General features: G+C 44.3%; 1 protein-coding gene across 2 annotated transcripts in view; it reads right to left on the reverse strand.

Annotated features, from left to right (window-relative positions):
* Positions 1 to 10,338: 10,338 nt before the first annotated feature.
* The window catches only part of ZFP64 (ZFP64 zinc finger protein), a gene marked incomplete at both ends in the record, with an annotated part of 77,174 nt that continues 61,589 nt past the window's right edge, over positions 10,339 to 25,923 (reverse strand). For both annotated transcript variants that reach the window (XM_082857652.1, XM_082857653.1), the window contains 4 exons: positions 10,339 to 11,048; positions 14,133 to 14,384; positions 22,840 to 22,902; positions 23,072 to 23,221. In XM_082857652.1, coding sequence (XP_082713778.1) covers positions 10,339 to 11,048; positions 14,133 to 14,384; positions 22,840 to 22,902; positions 23,072 to 23,221 — 1,175 coding nt within the window. The remainder of the gene's footprint in view (positions 11,049 to 14,132; positions 14,385 to 22,839; positions 22,903 to 23,071; positions 23,222 to 25,923) is intronic.

Here is a 25,923-nt window from a genome sequence, read left to right on the forward strand (position 1 = left end):
TCACGGGCCCAGCCGCTCTGCGGCATGTGGGATCCTCCTGGACCGGGGCACGAACCCGTGTCCCCTGCATCGGCAGGCGGACCCTCAACCACTGCGCCACCAGGGAAGCCCTAAGCATGAATTTAATATGATAAAAATGATTGACTGTATTGCAATAGTTTTAAATTAAAACATTAAGATCAATATATTCTTTTGGAGTGAAATATCAGTAGTGTATTGTATTGCCCCCAGCACAATATTCCCTGTTCTCCAGAGGTGTGGTCACATTCTCTGAGAATATTTTGTTAAAGGAAAGCACAGGAGTGCAAGGTGAGTTACAGATGAAATCAGGGAAAAGATCTACTCTGTGACTGAATTTTTTTGGCAGAAACAAGGTCAGCTGCTGAAATGACTACTGCTCTAATTGGGTAAATTCCTATTTTATCCTCAAGTTAGAATGCCAGAAAATAACAAAGAAACCCATGAAGGTGATCAATTCTTCCATGCTCACATTTTGAAAGACGTTCTGTGCAATTCATAAACTGCATTTAAAGAACTCTTTTCAGTATTTTCCAGAAAATGAGGTTAAAAAGTGTCCAAAGGTGGGTAGGAGGCTATAGGTGTGGAGGAAGAGTGTAGAAGCAGCAAAACACAAGAGATGAGATGTTCATAGAATGTTTAAATTCCAAAGGACTTTACACATTTAATGTATCATTTATATTTAGAACTGGGCATCAAAGTGAATAAACTGGCAAAGTGGATGAGAACCTCTAAGATAAATTTAAAAGTTATTTTTATTTGTAATACTTGCTTGTTGTAAAAAGCCTAACAGAATAGATTTTAGTAAAGCAATAAAAGCTCTCCACTCTTTCCCACGCCTGCTTCACTTACCAGAGACAGCCACCATTAAAGTTATTTCATATCCTTTAAGACAATATTCATGTATATAACTTTAAAAAAACACCAATGGAGATTAAACTGTACAGAGTACTCTGCAACTTAATTTTACTTAATAATTGACCTTCAGCCACTTGTATCTCAACACACTTGGGTCAACCACATTTTTTTTTTTTTTTTTTTTTAGTGATGCGTGGTCAGGACTGCATGGCTGCATCATTATTTGACCAGCCCTGTTCTCATGGACATCTGGTTGTATCCTGCTAACTGTTCTTGTGGACAACGCTGCTCTGAACATCCCTGAACATACTCAATTGCATACTTGAATTAATTCCACAGGAGAAATTCCTATAAGAATAACTGCTGGGTCAAAGGGAACTCACATTTTAATATTTTGGTAGATATCACCAAATTGGTCCCCCTCAAAATCTCCCTCTAGCAAGGCATAAGAATACTCTTTCCCGCTATCTGGCTGCAGAATTAAATTTTGTTTACAACGAATAGGCGATTTCTATTCCATTGTGTTCACTTAATATGTCCATTTATTTTCAAAGTACAGGCATTTTTTACTTGACCAAAGAGAAGAGGATAAACGGCAAGGTCTGTGTAGGTTTGTCCTAATTCAAGCAGGTGCATCAGAAATTACTAAGAAAGTAAATCCAATTCATAAAATATGTAATTAATTCCAAAGTCACACAGACCAATTTGAGGATTAAGGAAACTCCTGGGTAACTGAGAATTGTTGGCAGTATTAACTACTCATTAAAAAATACAAATTATGATTAGCTAGTCCAATCTGGTGCTTAGCATGTGCCAGGCTCTGTTCTAGCTCTTTACATAGATTAACTTATTTAACCTTCATGACAACTCTATGAGGTAGGTACTACGATTATTTTATAGATTTAAAAAAATGAGGCACAGAGGGTCTTAATATGACCAAGGTCATGCAACTAACTTAATGACAGAGCCAGAATTCCAGCCAGGTACTCCGAATGCAGCCTCTGGGCTCTTAACTACCATGCTACATTCAAAGCTCATCTTCAGGAAATAAGGATGCATTCAACAGTTCTCCACAAAGCTTTTCATCATAGCACTGACGATGGAAAACTTCCTTACCTGCCTTGGGTTGGAGGTGTCCCCAACGGCAAGATGCTGTGATGGCTAAAGTACAGGTTAATTGTTTTTTAAAATAAATTATTTATTTATTTATTTTTGTCTGTGTTGGGTCTTCGTTGCTGTGTGCAGGCTTCCTCTAGTTGCGGAGAGCAGGGGCTACTCTTCATTTTCAGTGCGCCGGCTTCTCACTGCAGTGGCTTCTCTCGTTGTGGAGCATGGGCTCTAGGTGCATGGGCTTCAGTAGTTGTGGCACGCGGGCTCAGTAGTTGTGGCTCGCGGGCTCTAGAGCACAGGCTCAGTAGTTGTGGAGCACAAGCTTAGTTGCTCCATGGCATGTGGGATCTTTCCGGACCAAGGCTTGAACCCGTGTTCCCTGCATTGGCAGGTGGATTCTTAACCACTGCGCCACCAGGAAAGCCCCTACAGGTTAATTTTTATTTTGCTTTTCTACATTTCCTCCAGTGACCACATGTTGCTTTTGTAATAGAAGACAAAGTCACTTTACAATAGTGACAGTTCTTAAGAACTGAACGCTTTCAATACCGGAAGGTAGCTTATCTTTCCAATGCCTCATCCAACCTCCATACCAACAGCCACTCAGCATCAGGAGGGTTTTGTTTCATCAAACCACAAAACCATGCAAACACCATGACCCACTTGTGTCCGACGACTCTGCCCTTCAAGAGCTCAATCTGTAAAATGGGGCCAGCGTCACCTACGCTGGCGAGTTGCTGTGTGGAGCCAAGACGTTTGTGAGGTTCACGCACCCTTTGGCACTGGCAGCTACTACCGTTATGATTTTGGGGAGCCAACCCCAAAAGACAGCCATGATGACCAATTTTAAACCAAAACGTTTATAGATATAGACACCGACCGCTAATGGTGACTGCCTGTTGAAAGGGAAAATGAGGGGCTGTGAAAGGAGAGAGACTTTTCACTGCACATCCCCTGGTATTGCTTGATTTTTTTTAAAAAAAAGTCAAGATTATTATTTTAAAAGAAAACATTTTAGGACTGAGGACTTCTTATAAATGACTTTCATATTTCAGAGAGAGGATGTGCTGAGCTTTTTAGTTAAGTGAACATTTGACAAATGTAAATTTGCTTAGTATCACTTAGATACTTAAGCCACACTAGAATCTTTAATTACAACAGCTACATGGCTAAGGCTTTTGTATTTGAACTGTAATATAAAACCAATATTTGGAGACAGCACGCGTCAGAAAAAAATCCTATTCAAACATTCCATTCACGTCAAAAACAATCAAGAAATAGGAGAGCAATTTAAAATTATGTATCATACTTTAATAAGCTGTTCTGACTGGCAGGGGTCGTGAACTACAGCCTGGGGGCTAAATCTAGCCAACTACCTGTTAGTTTATTTTTCTAAGTGAAATGTTTACTGAGATAATTGCAGATCCACATGTAGTTATAAAAGTAACAGAGATTCCTTGCATGCTTTGCCCTGTGTTTCTCATTTAACCTATCACCTGTTTTTGTATAATCCATGAGCTACGGATTTTTGGATTTTTTAAACGGTTGAGAAAATTAAAAATATTTTGTGATGTGAAAGTACATGAGATTCCAATTTCGGTGTCCGTAAAGATTTGCGGGAACACACGCACATTCCTTTACGTACCACTTCCAGCTGCTTTTGTGCTGTGAGGCCAGAGCTGATCAGTTGCAAGTGACCGTACGACCTGCAAAGCCTAAAATATTTCCTACCAGCTTTACAGAAAAGTTTGCTGGCCTTTGGGCCGGAGACTGGGCTAGGGTCAGGAGAGAGATGAGTATCTGGAATGAAGATTTTTCTTTTAAAGACAATTTCTAAACGATGTCTGTACCATTGATTCCCTCAGATATCGATGTTAGAAATTTGTTGCAATGAGGGACAAATGGACAATTAAATAAGAGGCAAATATGTCCAGTTTTTCCTCAAAATCTAGAGATGTCTATGTGTTTTGAAAGAATTACACACAGGACGTGAATTTCTCTTAAATATAAAGGGATCATTTATCAAAACTAAAAGTAATGAAGGTAGATTGTTTCAAGTCCACAAGTAACCACCAATACAACTGAAATAACCATTTCCCTCCCAGGATGATTAAAATGAACAAGTGCAGATAACCCTGCACTGAATACTAGAATTATCTGCTGTTATTCCTGTGTTACTCTCTCAGCCTTGGGTAAAAACCCTACCCTTAGCTTTAGGCTGAAGCCAGTCCGTCGTGACCTTTCCAGAAATAGGTGGTGCAGTGTGAGAGCACGTGAGTATGTGTAATGCCTCGAGAATTTCAGAATTGTTTGACAAACATACACTGTCTATTTTCTATAGGCCAAAGTCCCTCAAACTAACAGGTGAGAATTGAGCCATCCTAAGAACAGTTTATCAGAAAAGGGCTGCACGCAGGCATTACAAAGAGCCTTGTTCGGTGAATCCCTCCTAATGCAAGGTCTTTTGGGGGGTGGGTGAGGGGAGGCAGGGGTAAATATTTAAGTCCTGGTGCTACTAGATCTAGTTGTGATGGAAAGAACTGCAAGTTCAAATTTTACCAAGAAAATCAGACCCCAGAAATTCCATTAGCATCAGAGGTCTTAACCTAGCAGCAAAGGGACCATGGATAGAATTTAGAGGGTCCAGGGATTTGGATGGGAAAGAAGATGAATCTTATTTCACTCGCCTCTAACTGAAATTGAGCATTTGTCAGTTTGGGATGCAGGTACCAAACCACAGAAGCATTAACAGGACCAGTGATTCAGTCAGCAAAAGAAATCAGTTATTTTCATATAACATTCTGGTTGCTGTAGCTATCTTGAAATAACATTTATGTGCATCTCTCCTTCAAAATTAAGAGTATGGCTGACCCTTGAACAACACAGGTTTGAACTGCACTGGTCCACTTACACTCAGGTATTTTTTTTTTTTTCAAAAGTAAATACTACAGTACTACACGTCGTGGCTGGTTGAATCCACAAACATGGAGGAACTGCGGACATGGAAGGCCAAAGGCCGACTATAAATTAGACTAAGATTAAGCCTTGCATTGTTCAAGGGTCAACTATGGTTACTAACTAGGTCTGCTGCTACAGCCTTCATTTACTATAATGCTAATAAAAATGCCCATAATCCAGAAATATTTTGATAACTATTTCAATATAACTGTTTTCCTTGGCAAACCTATACATTTTGTTTTATTCTTTTAAACATCACTCAGAGAAGGGATTCAGAGATTCCACTGGACTGACAAAGGGGTCCATGACTCAAAAAGCAATGAAGAAAACTGGCCTTAAGGCAGGTCTCCCAAGCAGGTGGTGCTGGGTATTAGAAGGAGCTCCACTTGGAGGACGCAGACACTGGTTCTAATCCTGACCAACTGCTGGACTTGGGTTCTTTACCTTCATTTCCTTCTCTATTAAAACAGAAACGTCTCAAGGTGGGGCATGAACGAGACCCTATCCACGTGGCCCCTGAGAGTGGCTGAGCACAGGCTCAGCTGGCCACTCATACTCTTGGGAGTTCAAGTGCGGTTATCACCAACGATCAGTATCGAAGCAAAATTTGCTCAACCATTTTGTAATCTGCCTGTTGGGGGAATGTAACATGGGTCATTCCAGCAATACTTGCCCCCAGCATGTGGGCAGACAGCCTAGGGACACTTTCCGATCATCCAACAACACCCATATTCAAAATTTTTTCCAATCCAACATCGACCTCACCATTCGTGCAAAAGATCTTCTCCTTTTCCTGCCTCGACACTTAGAACTCAAATCGCTCCGTCCCCGATTCCCCTACTTCTGCCAGTGGAAGACACCCTAGTCTAAGTGGAGAGTCAGGCTGCAAATAACACACCGGCACGGAGTCCAGCACACGTGGGTCTGACTTTCCTGTGTTAGCTGCCCCGAGCAGGTTAACTTTTCTGAAGATTAGCTTTCTCTTGTAACAGCAAATACCAATGTCATTCATTGTAAGGTCTGAGTGGAATCCGGCAGGGAAATGCTTGAACTTCATGGTTCACGGCGCTTCTTCCTCCCACCCAGAGCCCTGGCTGGCCAGCCCCAGCCAGGAGTCTTGTTTGCAAAAGTTGAGACCTTTTCTGTACCAGTGATGCACACAGGCTCCCTTCTTAGGCATGTTTTTCTTTCCTCACAGGACTGGCTGCGTAATTTGCAGGGCTTGATGCAAAATGCAAATGCAGGACCCCTTGTTCAAAAATTAAGAATTCCAAGACAGCAAAAGCAGAGCACGCGCCCGAGTGTGAGGCCCTTCGTGACTGCACAGACGGCAAGCACCCATGAAGACAGCCCTCCTTCACTGGAGCCGCTCTTCCCACCTGGCTGCACATTAGAATCACCTGCAGAATTTTAGAAAGTACTGATGCCCAGGCCCTTCCCCACAGAGACGGATTCCAAAGACCTCAGAGCTTTCCAGGTACTGCAGCCCAGAGCCACAGTTGAGACCCACCGGACTAGAGGGACAGAAAGCCTTGGAAGAATGCCATGGGCCAGTATGCACAAAGAACAGACAGAGGGTGCCCCAACAAGCCCTGATAAAACAGAAACGCTCATGTACAGAATACTCTGGGTGTTCAGGACCCGTGCCAGGTGTTTCATAGCAAAGTCATCTCCAGCCTTCAAGAGCCTGCATTATTGCTCAGGGGCAGAGAATACTCATGACTCAGCATCTCCTTGTGGCGTTTTAACTCCGCAAGGCTACTCCAGAGCCACGATTTCCCAGCACCCTTTGCCACAGCCATGGCGTACGACCAGCCATGTAGCCAGGAGAGGCGAGCGTAAGTTTATGTGCAACCTTCTAGCAGTGCCAAGAAGAGGGAAGATGGCCTCCCCCTCCTATCCTGGCTGGAGCTTAAGTTGCCACCACCTTGGACCATGTGTTGAAGATGCGGGGCGGGGCTGAGAAGTAAGATAGAAACCACGATGCCCAGTGTCATAAGGTCACAGTACTAGTCCTTGGTTGTCCCCATCCCCTGGCCCCAAACAAAATAAACGAGAAAAAGACACACACGTGAGCCAATTTCTGTTTTGGTGTTTTAAACCAGTCGACTTTATCATTCAGCCAAGTGCCTGAAATGGCCCATTTTACAGACGAGCAAACTGAGAATCTGAGGTAAAATCTCTAGCCGACGTCAGCCAGACAGTAGTGCCAGAGGCAGGGTTGTTCTTACCTCCTTCCTCCTCAACCCTGTTACCTTTTAACAAAAGAAGGCTGCTTTTGGATGGCTGTGTCATCATCTTACTCAGATCAACTTACTACTCTAACAAAGTAACAGAAGTTTCTTCACCTTCGTATCTGAACAAGAGGCAGAGACCAGGGTGAGGTGGATGAGGCAGTCCCCTCTGGTGCAGATAGAAAGTGGCACCCAACATCTCACTGATCAAGGTGACTATTTTAACGCAATTTTCCTAAAAACCAAACGGAACGCAGAAGAATCCACAACGAACAAAAACACCACACTCTTAAAGACAGGTCCAAGTCTGCCCCTGCATGGTCCTGCCTTCATTCCCAGGCCAACTTCTAATAAAACTTCATTTACAAAAACAAAGCAGCTGACCTGTGGGCCACAGTTTGCCAATTAAAAAAATACTGCTTTAAAACGAGTGATTACTGAGTTCTGAGTGCCCCAGGCACACGCCTCCCTTGTCTCACCCTAGTTCCAGCCCTGGATGGTACCCGGGAGGAGGAGATGAGTTAACACGGGTCACGGTCTCAGCACAGTGTCTGGCTCAGAGTAAGGACTCACAACAACATAGCAAGAGGAACTGAGGCGCATACTTTTTAAGAAATTAAACCCAGGGACAAACAAAAAATTCATGTTCTACAATGTTTAGAAGGCAGCAAGAAACCTTAGTCAGAGGAGAGCATGAGGGTAACATCTTGACTTCTGTACTCTTCACTGGAGATTTTATAGCTACACTGACTCAGGATCAAAAGGACGCAGCTCTTCCCAGTGCCTAAGCGGGAACTTGCCTACCTCTTGCATGAAGCTGTAGCTTGCTTAAAGGGATCCCAGGAAAACTTGGCATTCTCAGTATTTCTCCTGTGTTTTCACCCATCATCAATTACCCCGTTGCTTGCACTCAATAGCCCAGCTCGGGGGTCAGCAAAAGATGGCCCTCCAAATCATGGCCTGCTTTTTGTAAATAAAGTTTTATTGGCACACAGCTATACCCATTCACTTACCTGTTATCTACGGCTGCTTCGGTGACAACGGCAGAGTTGAGTGATTGTGCCACAGAGGTGAACAGAGCTGAGTAGTTTCAACAGAGACTAAGGCCAGCAAAGCCCCCCAAATTTTTTACTGAAAAAGTTCGCCAACCCCTGGTCCAGGTGATGTCAAACTGCAAACATATTCATTAATCAATTTCCCCTTTCAGATCCATATTGACCTTGCGAAACAGAGCTGGGTGCAGAAACCATGTCAGCGGCCTCTTACCTACCATGGCTGCTTCCCAGCTTTATTTGGTGATTAGCTGTATATTTTAAGTCTCATCCTCATTTTATAAAGTTTTGTTGGAACACAGACATGTTCTTTTTCTTATAGTCTGTCTGCTTTTGTGCAGAGAGTTTAGTCACAAAGGAGACCTAATGGCTCCATAATGCCTCAAATATTTACTATTTATATTAAATATTATCTGATCCCAAACTTTCTGCTGACCTCCGCTCTACTGGGCAAGCAAATTTGCTAGGTGATACCAGCGTGGATCCAAGACCCTTGATGCCCATACAGCGGTGAAAAAATGTCTTCTAAAGAGGCTGATATTTTTCCTGTTTATCTGAAGAGCTATAACACCAGAAGTACAAGCAACGTCTATACGATTTCGATCTATCGGTTCCCACTTGAAAGGTCAACAGCCCTTCTGTTACTAGAACAGAAACACAGATAAGACTCTTTGACAAACGGCAGAAAGGTGACTAAAGAATCTGTACAATGCACCAGCATTCAGTAACAAAACACTTCTGAACAACCAAAAATAGCTCTAGAGCAAAGAAATGATTAATTCTCTCTGCTATCATTTCCATCTTTTCTTCTCACAAAAAGATCCAAAAGTGCGTTATAAGTCGCCTGAAGTCAGACTTAAACGGAATCAGATTTGTTCAAACAAAATTTCTAAAATAAGTTCTGTACCTCTATTTCATAAGTGACATAGTCCCCTGCACACAATCTATAAAAAAATGTTTTCACATCCTTGTTTCTAGTGTATCAAAAACAATGGATCTATTCAATGTTTTAAAAGCACAGATGTTTAGCTTGATGAGAGCACACAAGAATTTGTATTAAACAAAGACTGTATTTGAAGAAAAGAACAAAGCAACTTTGGATAAATTATATATCCAGTGGCATTCCATGGCCTCCTAAGTTTCCGTCAAGTGAAATGTCCATTTACAAGAGGTTTGGGGTTTCTCGTTTGTTGGTTCAGCAAACACCAAGGGCTTACCGTGATGAAGACGCTAGTCTCAGGCTTTCCCACGCATCATATGTCCCAGAACCAAGCCCAGGACCCACTGGGCCCCTCATCTCTTTTTATGAACCCAAGTAGGCCAAGGTTGAATTTCACAACACACACAATCACAGGCTGAGCTAGCGTCAGCTTGATCTTTGGCGCCACCTACAGATCAAACTGCATTTCGCGTCACTACAGCACTAAGACACAGCTCTCCTACGTGCATTTACAGAGAAATTACTACGGGGCCGGGGCAGCACCGCAGAACCCCACACCATAACCTGTCTGTGGAAGACCATAAACATGGAGTGCCCCTCTTACACCATTCTACAGATGAGCTTGCCTTTTTATTATAAGACAACAGATAAAAGGAACCACACAAAAAACGGAGAAGGCGAATACTCATAAAACCACCACCCAGGTTAAGAAATAGAACTTTTCCGGCCACCCCAGACCCTCCAGGTACCCCGCCATCACCTTCACCTTTCCCGCTCTACAGATGAGCGTAGTATTAGTTTTTCCATGTGGTCTAGTTAGTTTCATAATGCCATCGGAGATGGACTGGTTTTAGAACTGGAATCCATCGCGAAGAAACGATCCCTATTGGAGGGAGCAGTGCTCGCTGGACGCCCCCCACCTTGGAACCGAGACAACCTGCTTAGACGATTCTTGGAGGGAAGACAGGGACACGGATGGGGGAGGGTCTCCACAGCGTTGCCTTGGCGCCTGCCTGCCCTCAGGCCACGGTGACTGGGGCCACGGCCTCGCTGGAGCAGGTGTCCCCTCAGCTGGTGACTCAAGTCTGGCTCGAAGGCCTGAGTGCAGAGGGCCGGGCAGGGGCGCGCGTCTGGCATTCCGGACGGCTGCCCACCCTCTCCGGCGGAACTAGAGGCACTGGCTGGGCTCCAGGGACGTCTCGAGCTGCCCCACGGAGACCAGGGTGCCCAGCTGCCCCGAGGCACTGCTCTCGGGCGGGAAGGTGACCAAGCCCGAGCTCTTGTTCTCACTGTGGTCACTGTGCTGCTTCTTGTGGCACCGCAGAGAGTCGCCCCTGACAAAGGAGGCGCCGCAGGTCTCGCAGCGGAAGGCCCGCTGGGTCACTATCTGGGCCACGTGCTGCCCACCGCTCTCTCGGGGCCCCTCCCTGCCCGGCGGGGCCCGGTTCTCTGTTTTGGCCTCGTCCCTGTGCACCTTGTCGATGTGCTTGGCCAGGCTGCTGGGCCGCTTGGTGTCGAAGCTGCAGAAGTCGCACTTGAAGGGGCGGTCCTTGCAGTGGACCCGGCTGTGCACGCGCAGGGCGGCGGCGCTGGAACAGGAGTAGCTGCACTCGGGGCACTTCTCGGGGTGGTCGGCCTGGTGGAGCCGGCTGTGCTCCAGGAGGTCGGCCCGGTCCCGGCCCTGGAAGGCGCAGTGCAGGCACTTGAAGGTGTGCTTGATGCGGATGTGCGACTTGAGGTTCGCCTTCATGGTGCAGCGGACGTCACAGAACTCGCACTTGAAAGGCTTCTCCCCCGAGTGCACGATCATGTGCCTTTTCAAGTCCGAGCTGATTTTGAACTTGGCGCTACAGAGCCAGCACTGGAAGGGGGTGTCCCCTAGCAACGGAAGGTGTGTTTCCATTAGAGCAGGCAGGCAACACAGAACTCCCCCCAAACACACCTCAGAACACCTGGCCGCAGAGAGGTAGCTGGGTCTTTGAACTCCAATGACTTGTCACCTCGTAACACCACCACTTACCACGTATATTAACTCGCTTAATTCTCACGACAATCCTACGTGTGGGTACTACTACCCCCATTTTAATAGATGGGGTAACGGAGGCTCAGAGAGGTCAAGTTATTCGACCATGGCCAAACAGCAGGGATTTGAATCCAGGCATCATGGCATCCAAGTCCACACTCTTCAGGACACTTCCGTTTCAGATCTAAACTCACTTAACTTGACATCCCAAATTTGGACATGGAAGGAAGAGGTGTGACTTATGTTACACACAACTGTTCCAAATCAAGTTAAGACTTACAAATGTGCTCACTTTAGTGTTTAACCTGTATTTTTACATCAGTTAACTGGCTTGTACTATTAAAGTTTTGTAGTTTCACGATGGCAGAATGAATTTTATTTATAAAATTAACTCATGAATATGGCAGCAGGAGAAGACAAAGCATGAAATGCCATAGCCTCCTTGGTACTCCCTGGAGGCACTGCTAAGGGTTTAGTTCTTTTGGAGGTTGTTACTTTAAATATCATTGTCAGTTGACTGTGTGAAAAGATGAGATTCTTACTTCTCCTACATAACCATCCTTTCCCCAAACTTCTCCTGCATTGCTGGTTGTGATTTTGACTCTTCTAGCCTTACTTTCTAAAATGAGTAATAGCTTCAACTTTTAGTCCATCAGCTTGAGAGGTTTAAGGATTCCTTTCTCTTTGTCACACTACCTTCTCCCTGCTTGAGAAATAGCTTTATTTTTACATTTAAGTTCGGTCTGCATTCTGACTTAATTCCCATGCTTTAACTAGTTGCTTTAAACTTTAGACACAAACCGCAAGTAATGTATATTATGACTGGGTATGTGACGTTCATCTGAGCCAAATTCTGCACTGGGATTACGTCCACTTCCTTATAGTGGATAAACGTCCACTTCCACCTGGGCCAGTTGATCATGTGGCTAGTATCAAGTTCACCTCGATTCTCTTTTTACATTGAAGTATTCTGATTTACAATATTATCTTAGGTTCAAGTATACAGCATAGTGATTCAATATTTTTATAGATTATACTCCATTTAAAGTTATTACAAAATAATGGCTATATTTCCTCATGCTGGACAGTACATCCTTGTTGCTTATTTTATACATAGTAGTCTGTATCTCTTAATCCCATACCCCTATCTTGCCCTTCCCTTGATTCTCTTTTCTTACATGTTCACTTGGGGGTCATATTTTATCCTGCTTCTTGGCTTGTGCATTGAGGGAAAAAAGAATCTCACCATCATCTCAAAAGCCATCCAGTCTCTTAATTATGTAACATTTTACATGTAATCTCTTATGGATTTTGAGTTTCTGATTTGCTGAATTTCCTCTTAACTTTCCATATAAGTATCATCCTGATATTTCCCTTTATTACAACCCCAGTCAGCTTCATTCAGATCTTCACATATCAAATATCTCATGCCAAATTTTGTTTCCTCCCTTGTTTTGCTAGAGTTTATCTTCCAGTAACTTCCACTAGCCTGGTGGCTGTGAGTGAAGTCTCAAGTCCTTGTGCATTGTTGTCTAGTCTACGTTCACACTTGAGATAGCCTGGCTGGGTATAGAAGTCTACATACCAAATCATTTCTTAATTTTGTGGGCGCTGTTGCACTACCTCCGAGAAGCCAATATTACTGAAAAGTCTTTCTAGGTATGGATCTCTCCAGCCATTCCCTTTGTCCTGTGTGGCATCTTGTAAGCCCTTTCATCTCTCACGGCCCCCGAGAATTGAAAAATTTTTCCCATTTGATTTTCTCACTTCCCTTTTCTTCCTAGACCTAGTCAGAAACCAGACTTCTATCTTCTTATCATTAGTTCTCCAACTCTTTTCCTGGTCTCTGGGAAGTTTAACTTTATAGCCAGCAACCCTAGTTTCAATTCATACCTCTTTTTTCTGACTACCTTTGCTCATAAAACTCTTCTTGGATGCAACATTTCTGCCGGTGGGTAGATACCAAAGAAAACTGAAAAATTCTTGTAAGTTACCCAAGTACTCTGTTATCGCCAGAATTTGTTATTTGTTAGATTTGGCACATTTCATACCACTCATTTTCTGCAGATGATGAGATAATCCACAGTTGACCTTTTACAGTTAGGAAGAGTAGACTGGTTTAAGGATTAGACATAGGTGTCATGGGTTTTACCTGTTACTGGATAGTTTAGACCATTTTGCTAATAGGCTTCAGCTTCTCCTCTGAACTCTGACCTTTGCAGCCTACACACCAGTTCCAAGTCCAGAACGCTCAACGCAGACAGAAATTGGCTGGAAAGACTGGCTCCCAACACTATAGCTACCTCCCATTTGTCTGCTGGGACACAGTGTTCTTTACTCAATTTTAGATGTCAGTATATGCCTGTCTGCTTGCCATTTTCCATGAATTCACTGGAAATTCTCATTTTACGACTCTCCTTATGAGCCTCCCAATGTCCATTTTTCTGGGCCATGTGGGGTTGGTTGGTTCTATCTTGTTATTTCCACAGGGTCTCACAAAGAAGGGAAGGAAAAGCTTTTCTGCAAAGTCTAACTTCTAGATCTAGAAGTTTGTGACTTGCAGTTACATTCAGGTGATTTTGCTGCACGTTTCTGAATTAAGCCACGCAATCAGAGTTTCAGTTAAATGACAGAAACACCTAGTTTACACATCAGACTTTTATTGAGATACGTCCTTTGCTTCCTGACTGCTGAATTGGATTAGCATCCCCAGTGGTATTCTATGTAGTCAAGTTAGAGAACCCAGCTGTCAGACTTTCATGTTTTACTGAAAGCTGCTGCCCCGGTAGAAGAAACCACAAACTTCACCATCAACAGAGAAGCTCCAAACTTCTTTACTTACACCCTGAAGTCATTTAAGTTGCTTGTGCTTTAACTAAATGAACGCTAAGGAATTAGAGAACAAGGGAGGCACCGAGGTTTCGAGGTGTGGGACGTACCTGTGTGGGACCGGAGGTGTACGGTGAGCTGGCTGGAGTTGCGGCTGGCGTAGGGGCAGAGCTGGCACTTGTACGGCCGCTCGTCGGAATGTATCCGCAGGTGCTTCTTGAGGCTGCTGCTGTCCACGGCGGCGTAGTCACACAGGTGACACTTGTGGGGCTTCACGCTGGTGTGACACCGCATGTGCATAGTCAGGTTGTCCTTCCGGCTGAAGCACTTGTCACAGAACTCACACTTGTGGGGTTTGTCTCCTTCAAACACATAAGAAGAGTCAGGGTTTTAAGGGTTTTCTCTACCAAGATGACTTTAAAGAGATGTGACCAAGGTGGTAGCCTGAGCATAGGGGTCTGCTTCTTCCTTCTCACCAAATGCCCAGAGATAGGAAGACGCTGAGGTCTAGATTAGCACATTGGGCAACAAGTAGGTGTGCTATTCACTCATGGCTCAGAACGTTTGAAGGCTCCTAAGGAACAGAGATAATATCAGACTGAGAGAAAATCATAGGCCAAACCTTGTTTGGGAAAACGAGAGTGGTCATAGAAGTAGTCAAGATCAGAGGGGGCAGGTGGAAGGGTATTAGAACAGCTTTCTGGCTCACTAGTTGATAAAACACACGGAGAGTGGTCAGGTTGACCCTTCCCTTACTTGTACTAAACCACAAGCAGCAATGGTACCTACCTCCCAGGCTGTTAGGAAGTGAGCGTGCTTAGGCTGGAGAAACAATGTTAAAGGCCCCAAGTACCTAGAGGTACCCTGGAGAGCAGAGAACCCCAAGCCCAGAACATTGCCACCACATAACCACTCCAGACTGATCATATCCAAATAAAAGTCTACCCAATAACCAAATGCTTGGGGAAAGCCAGAACAGAAAGACATGCCTAATTCAAGAACCTGAAGTTAGAGAAAATAATTATTTCAATGCTAAAAACAGACATGGATTTTTTTTTTTAATTAAAAAAATTTTTTTGGCCGCACCACCCAGCTTGCGGGATCTTAGCTCCCCAACCAGGGATCGAACCTGGGCCCTCAGCAGTGAAAGTGTCACATCCTAACCACTGTACCTCCAGGGAATTCCCCAGACATGTGTCTTAAGATGGCTTACCTAGAGCCATGGTGGTACAGTGTCAGAAGCCTAGGAATGACGAGATCTTAAAGCTTTCAGGAAAAAAAAAAAAAATGCCCAGATGAGCACACAACTCCTCAGACAACACCGGATGGTAGCAAGATGGGAACAGTATCTGCAAAGTTCCACAGAAATTATATCCTGTACTTGAACTAGCATTCCATGGGAAGAAAAAATAAAGCCAGTTGACAGATGACGCAGGCCATCACACTTGAACCGTGTACGTCAGAACAACAAAAAGGTAAGTGGATAAGATGTGGGCTTTAAGTAATGAAATGGAAAGTACTGCTTCCAAACCACCGAAGACAGCCAATCATAAAAAAAAATGGGATACAGGGCTTCCCTGGTGGCGCAGTGGTTGAGAGTCTGCCTGCCGATGCAGGGGACATGGGTTCGTGCCCCGGTCCGGGAAGATCCCACATGCCGCGGAGCGGCTGGGCCCGTGAGCCATGGCCGCTGAGCCTGCGCGTCTGGAGCCCGTGCTCCGCAATGGGAGAGGCCACAACAGTGAGAGGCCCGCGTACCGAAAAAAAAAAAAAAAAGGGATACAACAGAACACAAAATGAGGTAAAAATCAAACTAAACATCACTTAGTACAAGAAACAAATGGATTAAATTTCCTATTAAAAATGTCAATTACATTTAAAACAAATCAGCTTAATGCTCTTAAGATACCCAAATAAAAATGGCAGAGAAGTAGAAAACGATAGAAAAATACTCTAGGAAAATGCTAAAAGACATCAGAAATATCAGTATTAGGCAAAACAAATCATGGTTAAAGCCACTAAAAATTTTATACTGAGGAGGTAGAACTCACTAAGTATATGTGAATCAAACTTATGAATCTAACACGGTTTCACAAAAGGTTTTTCAAAGAAAAGCTTGCAAATTGTAGGACATGTTTTAAAACAACTTTTGCTCAAGAATCAAAATCCAATTACAAACTCCCAAGAGATGAACAGGGGGAGGTCCATGTATCAAAGCCCATAGCCTAGTCCCTTTTCAGAAGAATGTCTGTGAACTTCAGGTCATTTTAAACAAAAGGCTGAAAGCAAGCGAACCATCTGCAACTCAAGAAACTAGAAGAAATGAACAGCACTTGATCAATAAAAACAAAAGATGGCTGTTAAAAGGGGAAGGTTTGCTCAAAGAAAAGGTACCAATAGGCCAGGGTTTTCAATCCTGCCACTACAACCATTTGGGGCCAGGTGATTCTTTGCTGTGCCCTGTCCCGTGCACGTAAGATGTTTAGCAGCATCCCTGACCCTTTCCACTAGATGCCAGTAGCACCTTCCTCCCCAGTTCTGAGAGTCAAAAATGTCTTCAGATATTACCAACTGTCCTGGGGGGAGGGGGACAAAATTGTACCTGTCTGAGAACCATTTTAATAGACATTGGAAAGGAGAAGTGGACAAGAAATAGACAAACTCAATCATGATTATTAAGCAGGCCTTTACCCCAATCAGTTTAGAAGACTCAATAAAATGGTGACCGTCCAGGAAGATATAAAATTACAGTCTGAATCAAGAAAGAAAATGGAGCGATAATATTTAGAAAAACTGCTATGTCAGAGATGTACCCCAAGGTAAATTGTTTATTGTTCAAATAGTCACTGTCGTTCCCAGGAGAATTATGCTGCATGGTCCCACCACTGCAGGCTTGGACATGTGACTGGCTCTGCCCAATGGAAGAGGAGCAAAACTGATGAGTCACTGTTAGGCAAATGCTTTTAAGAGCCAGTGCCTTGGGAATTCCCTGGTGGTCCAATGGTTAGGACTCCTGTTCGATCCCTGGTACAGGAACTAAGATCCTGCAAGCCACTCGGTGTGGCCAAAACAAAACAAAAACAAACAACAAAAAACAGCCAGTGTCTGGTTGGCTATACTCGCTTCTCTTGCCCAAGATGACCTATAACATTCCAGATCAGGGTTTTTTCTTTTTTAAGTATAGTTGATGTACAATATTATACATTTCAGGTGTACAACATAGTGATTAACAATTTTAAAGGTTATATTCCACTTACAGTTATTATAAAATATTGGCTTGCTTTATTCCCTGTGAAGAGCAGGGTTTCTTTTTTTTTTTTTTAATGAATTTACTTTATTTATTTTTGGCTGTGTTGGGTCTTTGTTGCTGCGTGCGGGCTTTCTCTAGTTGCGGCGAGCGGGGGCTACTCTTTATTGCAGTGTGCGGGCTTCTCATTGCGGTGGCTTCTCTCGTTGTGGAGCACGGGCTCTAGGTGTGCGGGCTTCAGTAGTTGCAGCATGTGGGCTCAGGAGTTGTGGCTCACAGGCTCTAGAGCACAGGCTCAGTAGTTGTGGCGTATGGGCTTAGTTGCTCCACGGCATGTGGGATCTTCCTGGAGCAGGGATCAAACCTGTGTTCCCTCCATTGGCAGGCGGATTCTCAACCAGAGCAGGGGTTCTTATTTTGGCCTCATGGATACAATTTAGGGGATCCAAGACCTTGCATGAGAAAGGATTAAATTTTTACCTCCATTACCTCTAACTGGAATTTAGCATTTCCTCCAATTATGGATGTAGTCAATAAACCATAATAATGGTACCCGAGACCTCCATTAATAGACATGAGCCATGTTCAGACCACATTCTACTTGCTGTAGTTCTCAGTATCTTTTATCCTCATCACTACTTCACAATTAAGATAGTAGACCAGCCACTGGATCTGAAAATTAACTGCAGAGCTTCAGTGCTCCTGTGCCAACGAATCATCTGGGGGTGAGGAGGTCTCATTAAAATGCAGATTTTTTTCACAGCTTTGAGATATAATTGATATATGAAATTGTGTAGGTTTAAGGTATATGATGTGATGGTTTCATACATGTATATCATGAGAAATGATTACCACAATAAGGTTAACACCTCCATCACCTCAGTTACCATTTTGTGGTAAGAACATTTCAGATCTATTTGTAGCAACTTGCAAGTATATAATACAGAATTGTTAACTACAGTCACTATGCTGTACATTTGATCCCTAGGACTCATTCCTCTAATAACTACAAGTTTGTACCCTTTGACCAACATCTCCCCACTTCTCAAGCTGAGCTCATAGAAACAAAGTAAAATGCAGTTTCAGATTCAGCGGGCCTGGGTGGGGACTAAGATTCTGTGTTTCTAACGAGCTCCCAGGTGGTGGTGACCTTTCTGGTCTGTACCACACTTCAGAAAAGCGAGGGTTTAGTGTATTAAAATACCACACGATGAACACTCTGACAGCAATTGTACTTAAATATAGTTTAATGTGCTTTTATTATGTTTAAATACATATACATATGTTCCCATATCTCTTCCCTCTCACGGTCTTAATTGAGAACTTTCCAGCTAGCCGACTGAGGAAAATACAGCACTCGTTTCGTTTGGAACGAACGAAAAGCCCACTCCTTGTGGGCTTTTCATGTGAATATTGGCACTTCTACGTCTTAAGTGACTGCTTGTTCAAATCCTTTTCCGTTGGAGTGATCTTTGATTTGTAGGCATCCTGTGTGTTCTGAAGATGAACTCTGCCCCACGTTGCACATTTCTTGTAGGACACTTGTCATAACTCCTTAATCGTATCTTATTGTAAGCTTTAACTTTAGTCATATTTAATCTGCCTTCTTTGTGGTCTTTGCTAATTGTTTTTGCCTGTCTATCTCCCCCCATAAATTTGTCCTCCTACATTTGCCAGTAAGTCATATACTTTAATATTTAACTTATTTAGTACATTTGAAATCTGAATGGTAAATTTCCCTATTAAAAATGTCAATTATATTTTTTAAAAAGTCTGCTGTAAACCAAACTATGCTAGTTGGCTTGAGAACAAGCGCTTGTGGGACGACTGCACTGAAAACTGGGTGCTTTTCTTATGCTGCACCATTTTGACTTGAAAGAACTGAAGAACCATGATTATTTTCAGATTTGGTATTTGGCCGATGTTTTCTAAAATATGAACTAACTGAGACTGTCGTGTCAAGGAACGTTACTGATGATACTGTGAGGTTAACTTTTGGATTCTAAAAGAAAAGTTCGGATTTCAGAACATATATCCCCATTACCCTGGGCCCGCAGCATCCTAGTTCTTAGATACTTCTGATGAGATTGGTAATATTAAATGTGATTTTCTCCTATGTTACAATGAAATGGGTCAACGTTTGGAACAATTATAAAAGTTAGTAAAACCTACATTTTCCCAGATGTCCAGTGTATGACTGTCAAATCAAGCCTGGGTAGGAGCCATTCAAAGTGGAAAACAAAGTAATGAATGGATTTTAACTTAACAGTTTGAAAAATTTATGGATATGACTGCAAATTCTATACAGCAACTAGTCTTTAACGAACTATCATTTGTTGTATTTTGGTGTAGTATTATCTGAAAAGGTTATCAAAATACTCCTCCAGGGCTTCCCTGGTGGCGCAGTGGTTGAGAGTCTGCCTGCTGATGCAGGGGACACGGGTTCGTGCCCCGGTCCGGGAAGATCCCACATGCCGCGGAGCAGCTGGGCCCGTGAGCCATGGCCGCTGAGCCTGCGCGCCCGGAGCCTGTGCTCCGCAACGGGAGAGGCCACAACAGTGAGAGGCCCGCGTACCGCAAAACAAAACAAAACAAAAAAAACCTCCTCCATTTCCAATTACATTACATGAGAGGCCAGATTTTCTTCATATCCTCCAAAGGAACACATGGCAATAGTATACTCAAATAGAGGGATGAGAATCCAGCTATTAAGACAGGTGTGCAAATGTGTATACAATGTTACTTATCACAGTTTTGGAAAATAGTTACTTTTCACAGAAGTGTTTATATATAATGAGCTTACTGTTTTTTAAAAAAATTCACTTTTTTTTGGCCACGTGGTACAGCATGTGGGACCTTAGTTCCCTGACCAGGGATTGAACCCGCACTCCCTGCACTGGAAGCATGGAGTCTTAACCACTGGACCATCAGGGAAGTCGTCTACTGTTATTTTTAAATGAATAATGTTTTAAAGTTTTCGTTCTAACTTTTAATGCAGTAACTGTCGATTAAAAAAAACCTCTTTGGGGATCTTCAGTTTTGAAGCGTAAAAGATCTCAAGCAGTGGCTGGGAAATCAATGTTCTACCCATTTGGCCAAGGTCCCTAAGTGATCAGCCACACATACACTGCCATCCTTGCCTCCCACTAACAGCTGGGTCAGAGATGGCATTGGGTCTATATAAGTTCTTTTTCTTGGTAATAGAACCTTCTCTTTGTAGCTGGGCACTTGCCACACAGATTGAAGATTTCAAGCTCCCGGCCCTCACTTCCACAGCTAAGAGTGGCCATGTGACTAAGTTCTGGCCAAATGGGCATCAATTCAAATGATGTGTGTAACTTGTAGGATGTGCCTTTAAGGTGCAGTAAGCCATCTCAGACCACACCAATGAGAGCTACATCACTGGGATATCAAAGCAACAAAAGAAGAGACCGAGTCCCTGAAGCCATGGGGCCCGGCTACCATGCCTGGACTGTCACAGGACTGAAATACTTTGCTTTTATGCAACCTATAGTTGCTTACTCACTATTCCATGAGTCACAAGGGATACTACTTCTGGGTCATGCCCAGAGGGAAAGATGCTGTGAGCCCCCCAGGCCCCACTCCTATCTTCCACTGGGTAAGAGATTCAGAGAAGTAGAGCAATTGCCTTGGATCCAGAGAAGCAGCTCAAGTGTATACCTACCAGAGAAGCACGGGTCTGCCCTACATATGCATCCCTGACTCAGTGAACCCCACCAAGGACAGGGCCTTGCCTTATGCTTTCTGTATCCCCATCATGCTCTGTATCACCTCGATAAAACATCAATCCAGCCCCTGCCTAGCTCTCTAGGTCCACCTGGTGCTGTTGACATTGGGGCCTGACAGTTCTTTGTAGGGCCTGTCCTGTGCATTGCAGGATTTCGGCAGCACCTCTGGCCCCCACCCACTAGATGGCAGTAGCACCGCCCCAATGGAGGATTGCTCAGTTATCCTCAGGGCAGAGTCACCCACTTTGAAGTTGCCTAGCCAGGCCACCCTGCTGGGGAGGAAGGGGGGGTCATCTTTGTTCAAATGGCTCCCACAGTCTGCATGCTCTCACCGGCATCATCCTGGCAGCCTTGCCTTTCAAGGCTTCACTAGGAGGCCTTTCACGATCCACCCTTCCCAGGCAAAGCTGACCCTTTGTTCTCTAGTTTCCATAGCACGATGCCCATTTCCAGTATAGACTGGTTGTCCAGAAAGCTGTCTTCTTAATGATGGAGCTTCAGGGTTTTAGCTGGGCGTATGGCTGCCCTTCTTGAAGCCCTTTTCCAGCCCCGCTTCGTGCCTGATGTGGCCACGACTGAGTCTGCTCATTATACCGCTAAGTCACAGGGGATGCTGCTTCTGGGGCATGACCTGAGGGGAGGCATGCTGTGAGCCCTTCCTCCTGCTTCTTTTTTCCACTGGTTGAGAGACTCAGTTCTAGAGCAGCTGCCTTGGACCAGGAGACGAAGCTGTATGTTTAGGCTGCCAGCTATTCCACCAGCTGTGGACTATTTACTTCTTAAATTGTACTTGAGAGAAATAAATCTGATTGTGTTTCAGTCACTTAGTTTGGTTTCTCTGAGAGCAAAGACATCAGTATCCCAACTCATACAGGCTACTATAGAGTCTACACTAGAGACCAGAGGTTGGCAAAGTTTATGGAAAGAACCAGAGAGTCTAATACATCTTAGGCTTTGTGCAACATGCAATCCCCAGCAACTACTCAATAACCCCACTGTAGGGCCAGAAAAGTTATTTTTCATAAAATTGTTAATATGTAATGGGCTTACTGTTACATTATCGGTAACAAAGCAGCCATAGATAACAGTTAGACAAATGGACACGATCACAGGCCGTACGCAGTGTGCAGAACCTGGTTCGTGATCACGCGTTCCTTTGCTCCAGCATGTATGGTTTCTCTGTATTCTTAGCAGCTGGTTGCTCTGAAGGCACCTTCGAGAAGCAACTTCACTGCTCTTATCTAAGGTTCCTATGGCCACAGGGCCTCTGTGTCCCCCTCCCCTGCCTCTACCCGCCTCCCCAACTTCACCTCACACCCATCCTGCTTCTGTTCCCTCCAAGCCTTTGCACCGCGGTTCCCTCTGCCTGGAACCCTTCCTTCTCCTCATCTGGTTACTCAGCCATCTTTGTTTTTCTCTTTTTTCTTTTCACCATGCAGCACGCAGGATCTAATTCCTGGACCAGGGATCGAACCTGCACCCCCTGCAGTGGAAGCACAGAGTCTTAACCACTGGACCGCCTGGCAAGTCCCTTAGCCATCTCTCATAGTTTAACTTGAGAGTCTCTTCCTCCAAAAAGCCTGTCATGACCAGCCTGGATCAAATCCCCTACTACAGTCCTGGTACTTTTCCCCTTGCCCGTTAGTTACCATTATTGCCTTCGTGACTTTTTAGGTCCCAGACCCTCCCACTAGACTAAGTTTCATGAGGCAGAGAGACTGTTTCTGTCCTGCTTGCCACTATACGCCCAGCACTTCGTTCATATCCACATCCTTGGGTTTTTTTAACACTCAAGTTTTGAACAAATGAATGGATACCTACCAGTGTGGATTCTTAGATGGCGGTCCAAATCTTTCATGCCATGAACAGTTTTGAAGTGGCAACCTAGAAAAGAAAAACAGGTTCCCTTAATATAAATAACCTCAAAGAGGAAAGCTACCAGGAATCTGAAATTCTGGCAAGTCACGTGCTGAGTCAGTGAGCGAACGGATGCTAAGCTCCTGTGACTGAGCCCCGTACAGAGAAGGGTTCAGCGCCTCGAGTTTACTCTTACCTGGATAGCAGCAGTTGAAGGTCCTCTCCCCAAGGGTTGCTGTTTGTTCCTTTGACTCAGAGGGAAGAGCTGTGACAGGGGCTTTCTGGGTATCACTGCTATCAGCGGAGGGACAAGTTGGTTTTGGAACATCATTATCTAGTTCTGAAGCTGAAATTGAGACAATAAGAAGTGTTACTTAATTTCTCAAATATGAGCACCACGGTAAGTGTTATAGCAGGTTTGGGCTTATTTCACCTACCACCCCCCGCACCCCACAAAAAAAACAGAAACAAAACCCCAAACATCACAAGTTAGAAGCCATGCACACTCTGGTCTTAACAATCCTCTTCCTCTTTACCAATTTCCAGGAAGTACCGGGGACAAAGGAACACGGTATCGTGACAGGGACCCAACTGCCAAGATCCAGACTGCAAAACTTTGCAGCAGTGCTTCTCGAACAACGTGGGGAAGACCTGGTACATAGAATAATTTCCAATCCGTCAGACCAGTATTTTTTTTTGTTGTTGCTGTACACGGGCCCCTCACTGCTGTGGCCTCTCCCGTTGCGGAGCACAGGCTCCGGACGCGCAGGCTCAGCGGCCATGGGTCACGGGCCCAGCCGCCCCGCGGCACGTGGGATCTTCCCGGACCGGGGCATGAACCCGTGTCCCCTGCATTGGCAGGCGGACTCTCAACCACTGCGCCACCAGGGAAGCCCAGACCAGTATTTTTTTATAAAATAAAGACAAATTATGAGAAAAGTGGAATAAGACAATAAAAGCCCAAACATTATTAGATATGACAGAAAGGTGGATGTCGAGCTGTCTTTAAGTGCTTACTCTCCACTTCCGAATTTATTTTGACCTAACTCAGTAACAGGTCACAGACCACACTTCAAGTGCCACTGCTTTCCAGGACAAAATGCCACTGTTTCAACTTGAAAGATGGAGGAGGAGAAAGGAAAATCCGAGACTAAAAGATTTGAGATGGTCTGTAGTATCAGGACCTTTCTGGATCCCGATTTAAACATACTGTAAAAGCCATTTAAGACCATGGGAAGTGCAAACACTAACTGAAAGTTTGATAAGGGAATTTTTTTTTATAAAGGTGTGAAGATGAAATTAAAGTTTTAAAAAGCATTCTAATAGTTTACAAATGGCTGTTTATAAACTGTGATGTGCTTCAAAATAATCCAGGGAGGGGAATGGCTGCACAGAAGAAACAAGACTGGCCACTGTAACTAGTTGTTGAAACTGAGCATCTGGTCCACGAAGTTCACTGTATCATTCTCTCTGTTAGTAAGGCTAAGCTAGGTGAAACTGCTGTTTCTGTGGCGAAAATGATCGGATAATTTCATAGGGTTCAATCTAACATGCAGGTTTAAAAACTTCTGTAACAAAGCCTAAGTCCTCCTAGAAGATTGTAAAGTGATTTCTCTCCAAATAGATTTAAGACGAAGGTAAAAAGAGGTGCTGTCAATATCTTAAGTTTTTTTTTTTTTTTGCGGTACGCAGGCCTCTCACTGTTGTGGCCTCTCCCGTTGCGGAGCACAATCTTAAGTCTTAAAAAGTCTATTAACTAGTTTATGAATTACAGGCCAAGGTCAGGGACTTTTGGCCCCAGTTATAGAAGGTGGATTCCATCTTTCTTGCTAGGTTTGTTAAGGTAAACCTTCTTACCGTGAGAAGCTGTAGAACACGCTGATAAGGGCTTCAGTTCCAAGCATTGGGTTTGCTTAGCCACGTGCTAGCTGTGTGACTGTGGGCAACTTAAGTAAACTGAGGCTCAGAAAGGTTATCTGTAAAAAGGTATCACTGACCTGCCTCAGAGTTAAGAGATGAACAATGTAAATTCTTGGTACAGCGCCCGGCCTCCACTGAGTCAATGCTATTACAGGGCTTCAGGTAAAGGACTGCAGCTATCACATCCAAGTAGCTGTGGTGCTTGAAGCCCCTTAACAGGGTCTGAACAACTGACCTAGTCCCATAGCTTTCAACTGGGGGCCATTTTGCAATACCTGGGGACGTTTTTGATTGTCGTGATCATGTGCACACGTTTGCGATAGTGGCACCTAGTGGGCAGAGGCCAGGGACGTTGCTAAACATCCTATGATGCACAGGACGGCCTCCACACCTACATCAGAATCACCTGAATTGCGACTTAAATGTAAGGTTCCAAAGCCTCATCCAGACTTAACTGGGGGTGGGCCCAGGAACCTGCATTTTTAAAGCACTCCAAGTGATATCCTCATACTACTCTTTAAGCCTTTGCTACTCAAACGGTGGTCCTCAGAGCACTAACATCAGCGTGACCTGAGAGCTTGTTAGAAATGCAGAACCTCAGGTCCCAGACCTACAGAATCTGCACTTTAATGAGATCCCCAGGTGATACCTATGCTCATTAAAGTGGCAGAAGTGTAACTCCAAGCCAGCACTACTCAAAAAACCTGTGCATCACAATCACCTGGAGGGCTTGTTAAGGTACAGGTGGCTTGGGCTCCGCCTCTGCAGTTCCTGACTCAGTAGGTCCGGAGTGGGGCTGGCAATTCTTCATTTCTAACAAGCTCCCAGCTGATGCTGTTGGTCTGGGGACCACATTTTGAGAATTTCTGCTCTTCCAGAAGAGATACTGGCTCGGAAGAGATGCTGCTCAAGGCCGCAGGGCTAGATGGTTTCAGCCAATTAGAACCCACACTCGCCAGATGTGAAGTCCATCGCTCTGCCCCTCAGAGGAAGACACAAAACCTAGCATTGTTTAGCAATTCACATGTTAAAGAAAGCCATTAAACTATTGAGGGTTTTTAATCCCTCAGAAACCAAGGAAGACTGAAAAGCTGAAATCCAAGTGAGAGGCTGTAAAGCACAATGATT

Source organism: Leucopleurus acutus, assembly GCF_964270905.1.
Source record: "Leucopleurus acutus genome assembly, chromosome: 16".
Classification (NCBI taxonomy): Eukaryota; Metazoa; Chordata; class Mammalia; order Artiodactyla; family Delphinidae; genus Leucopleurus; species Leucopleurus acutus.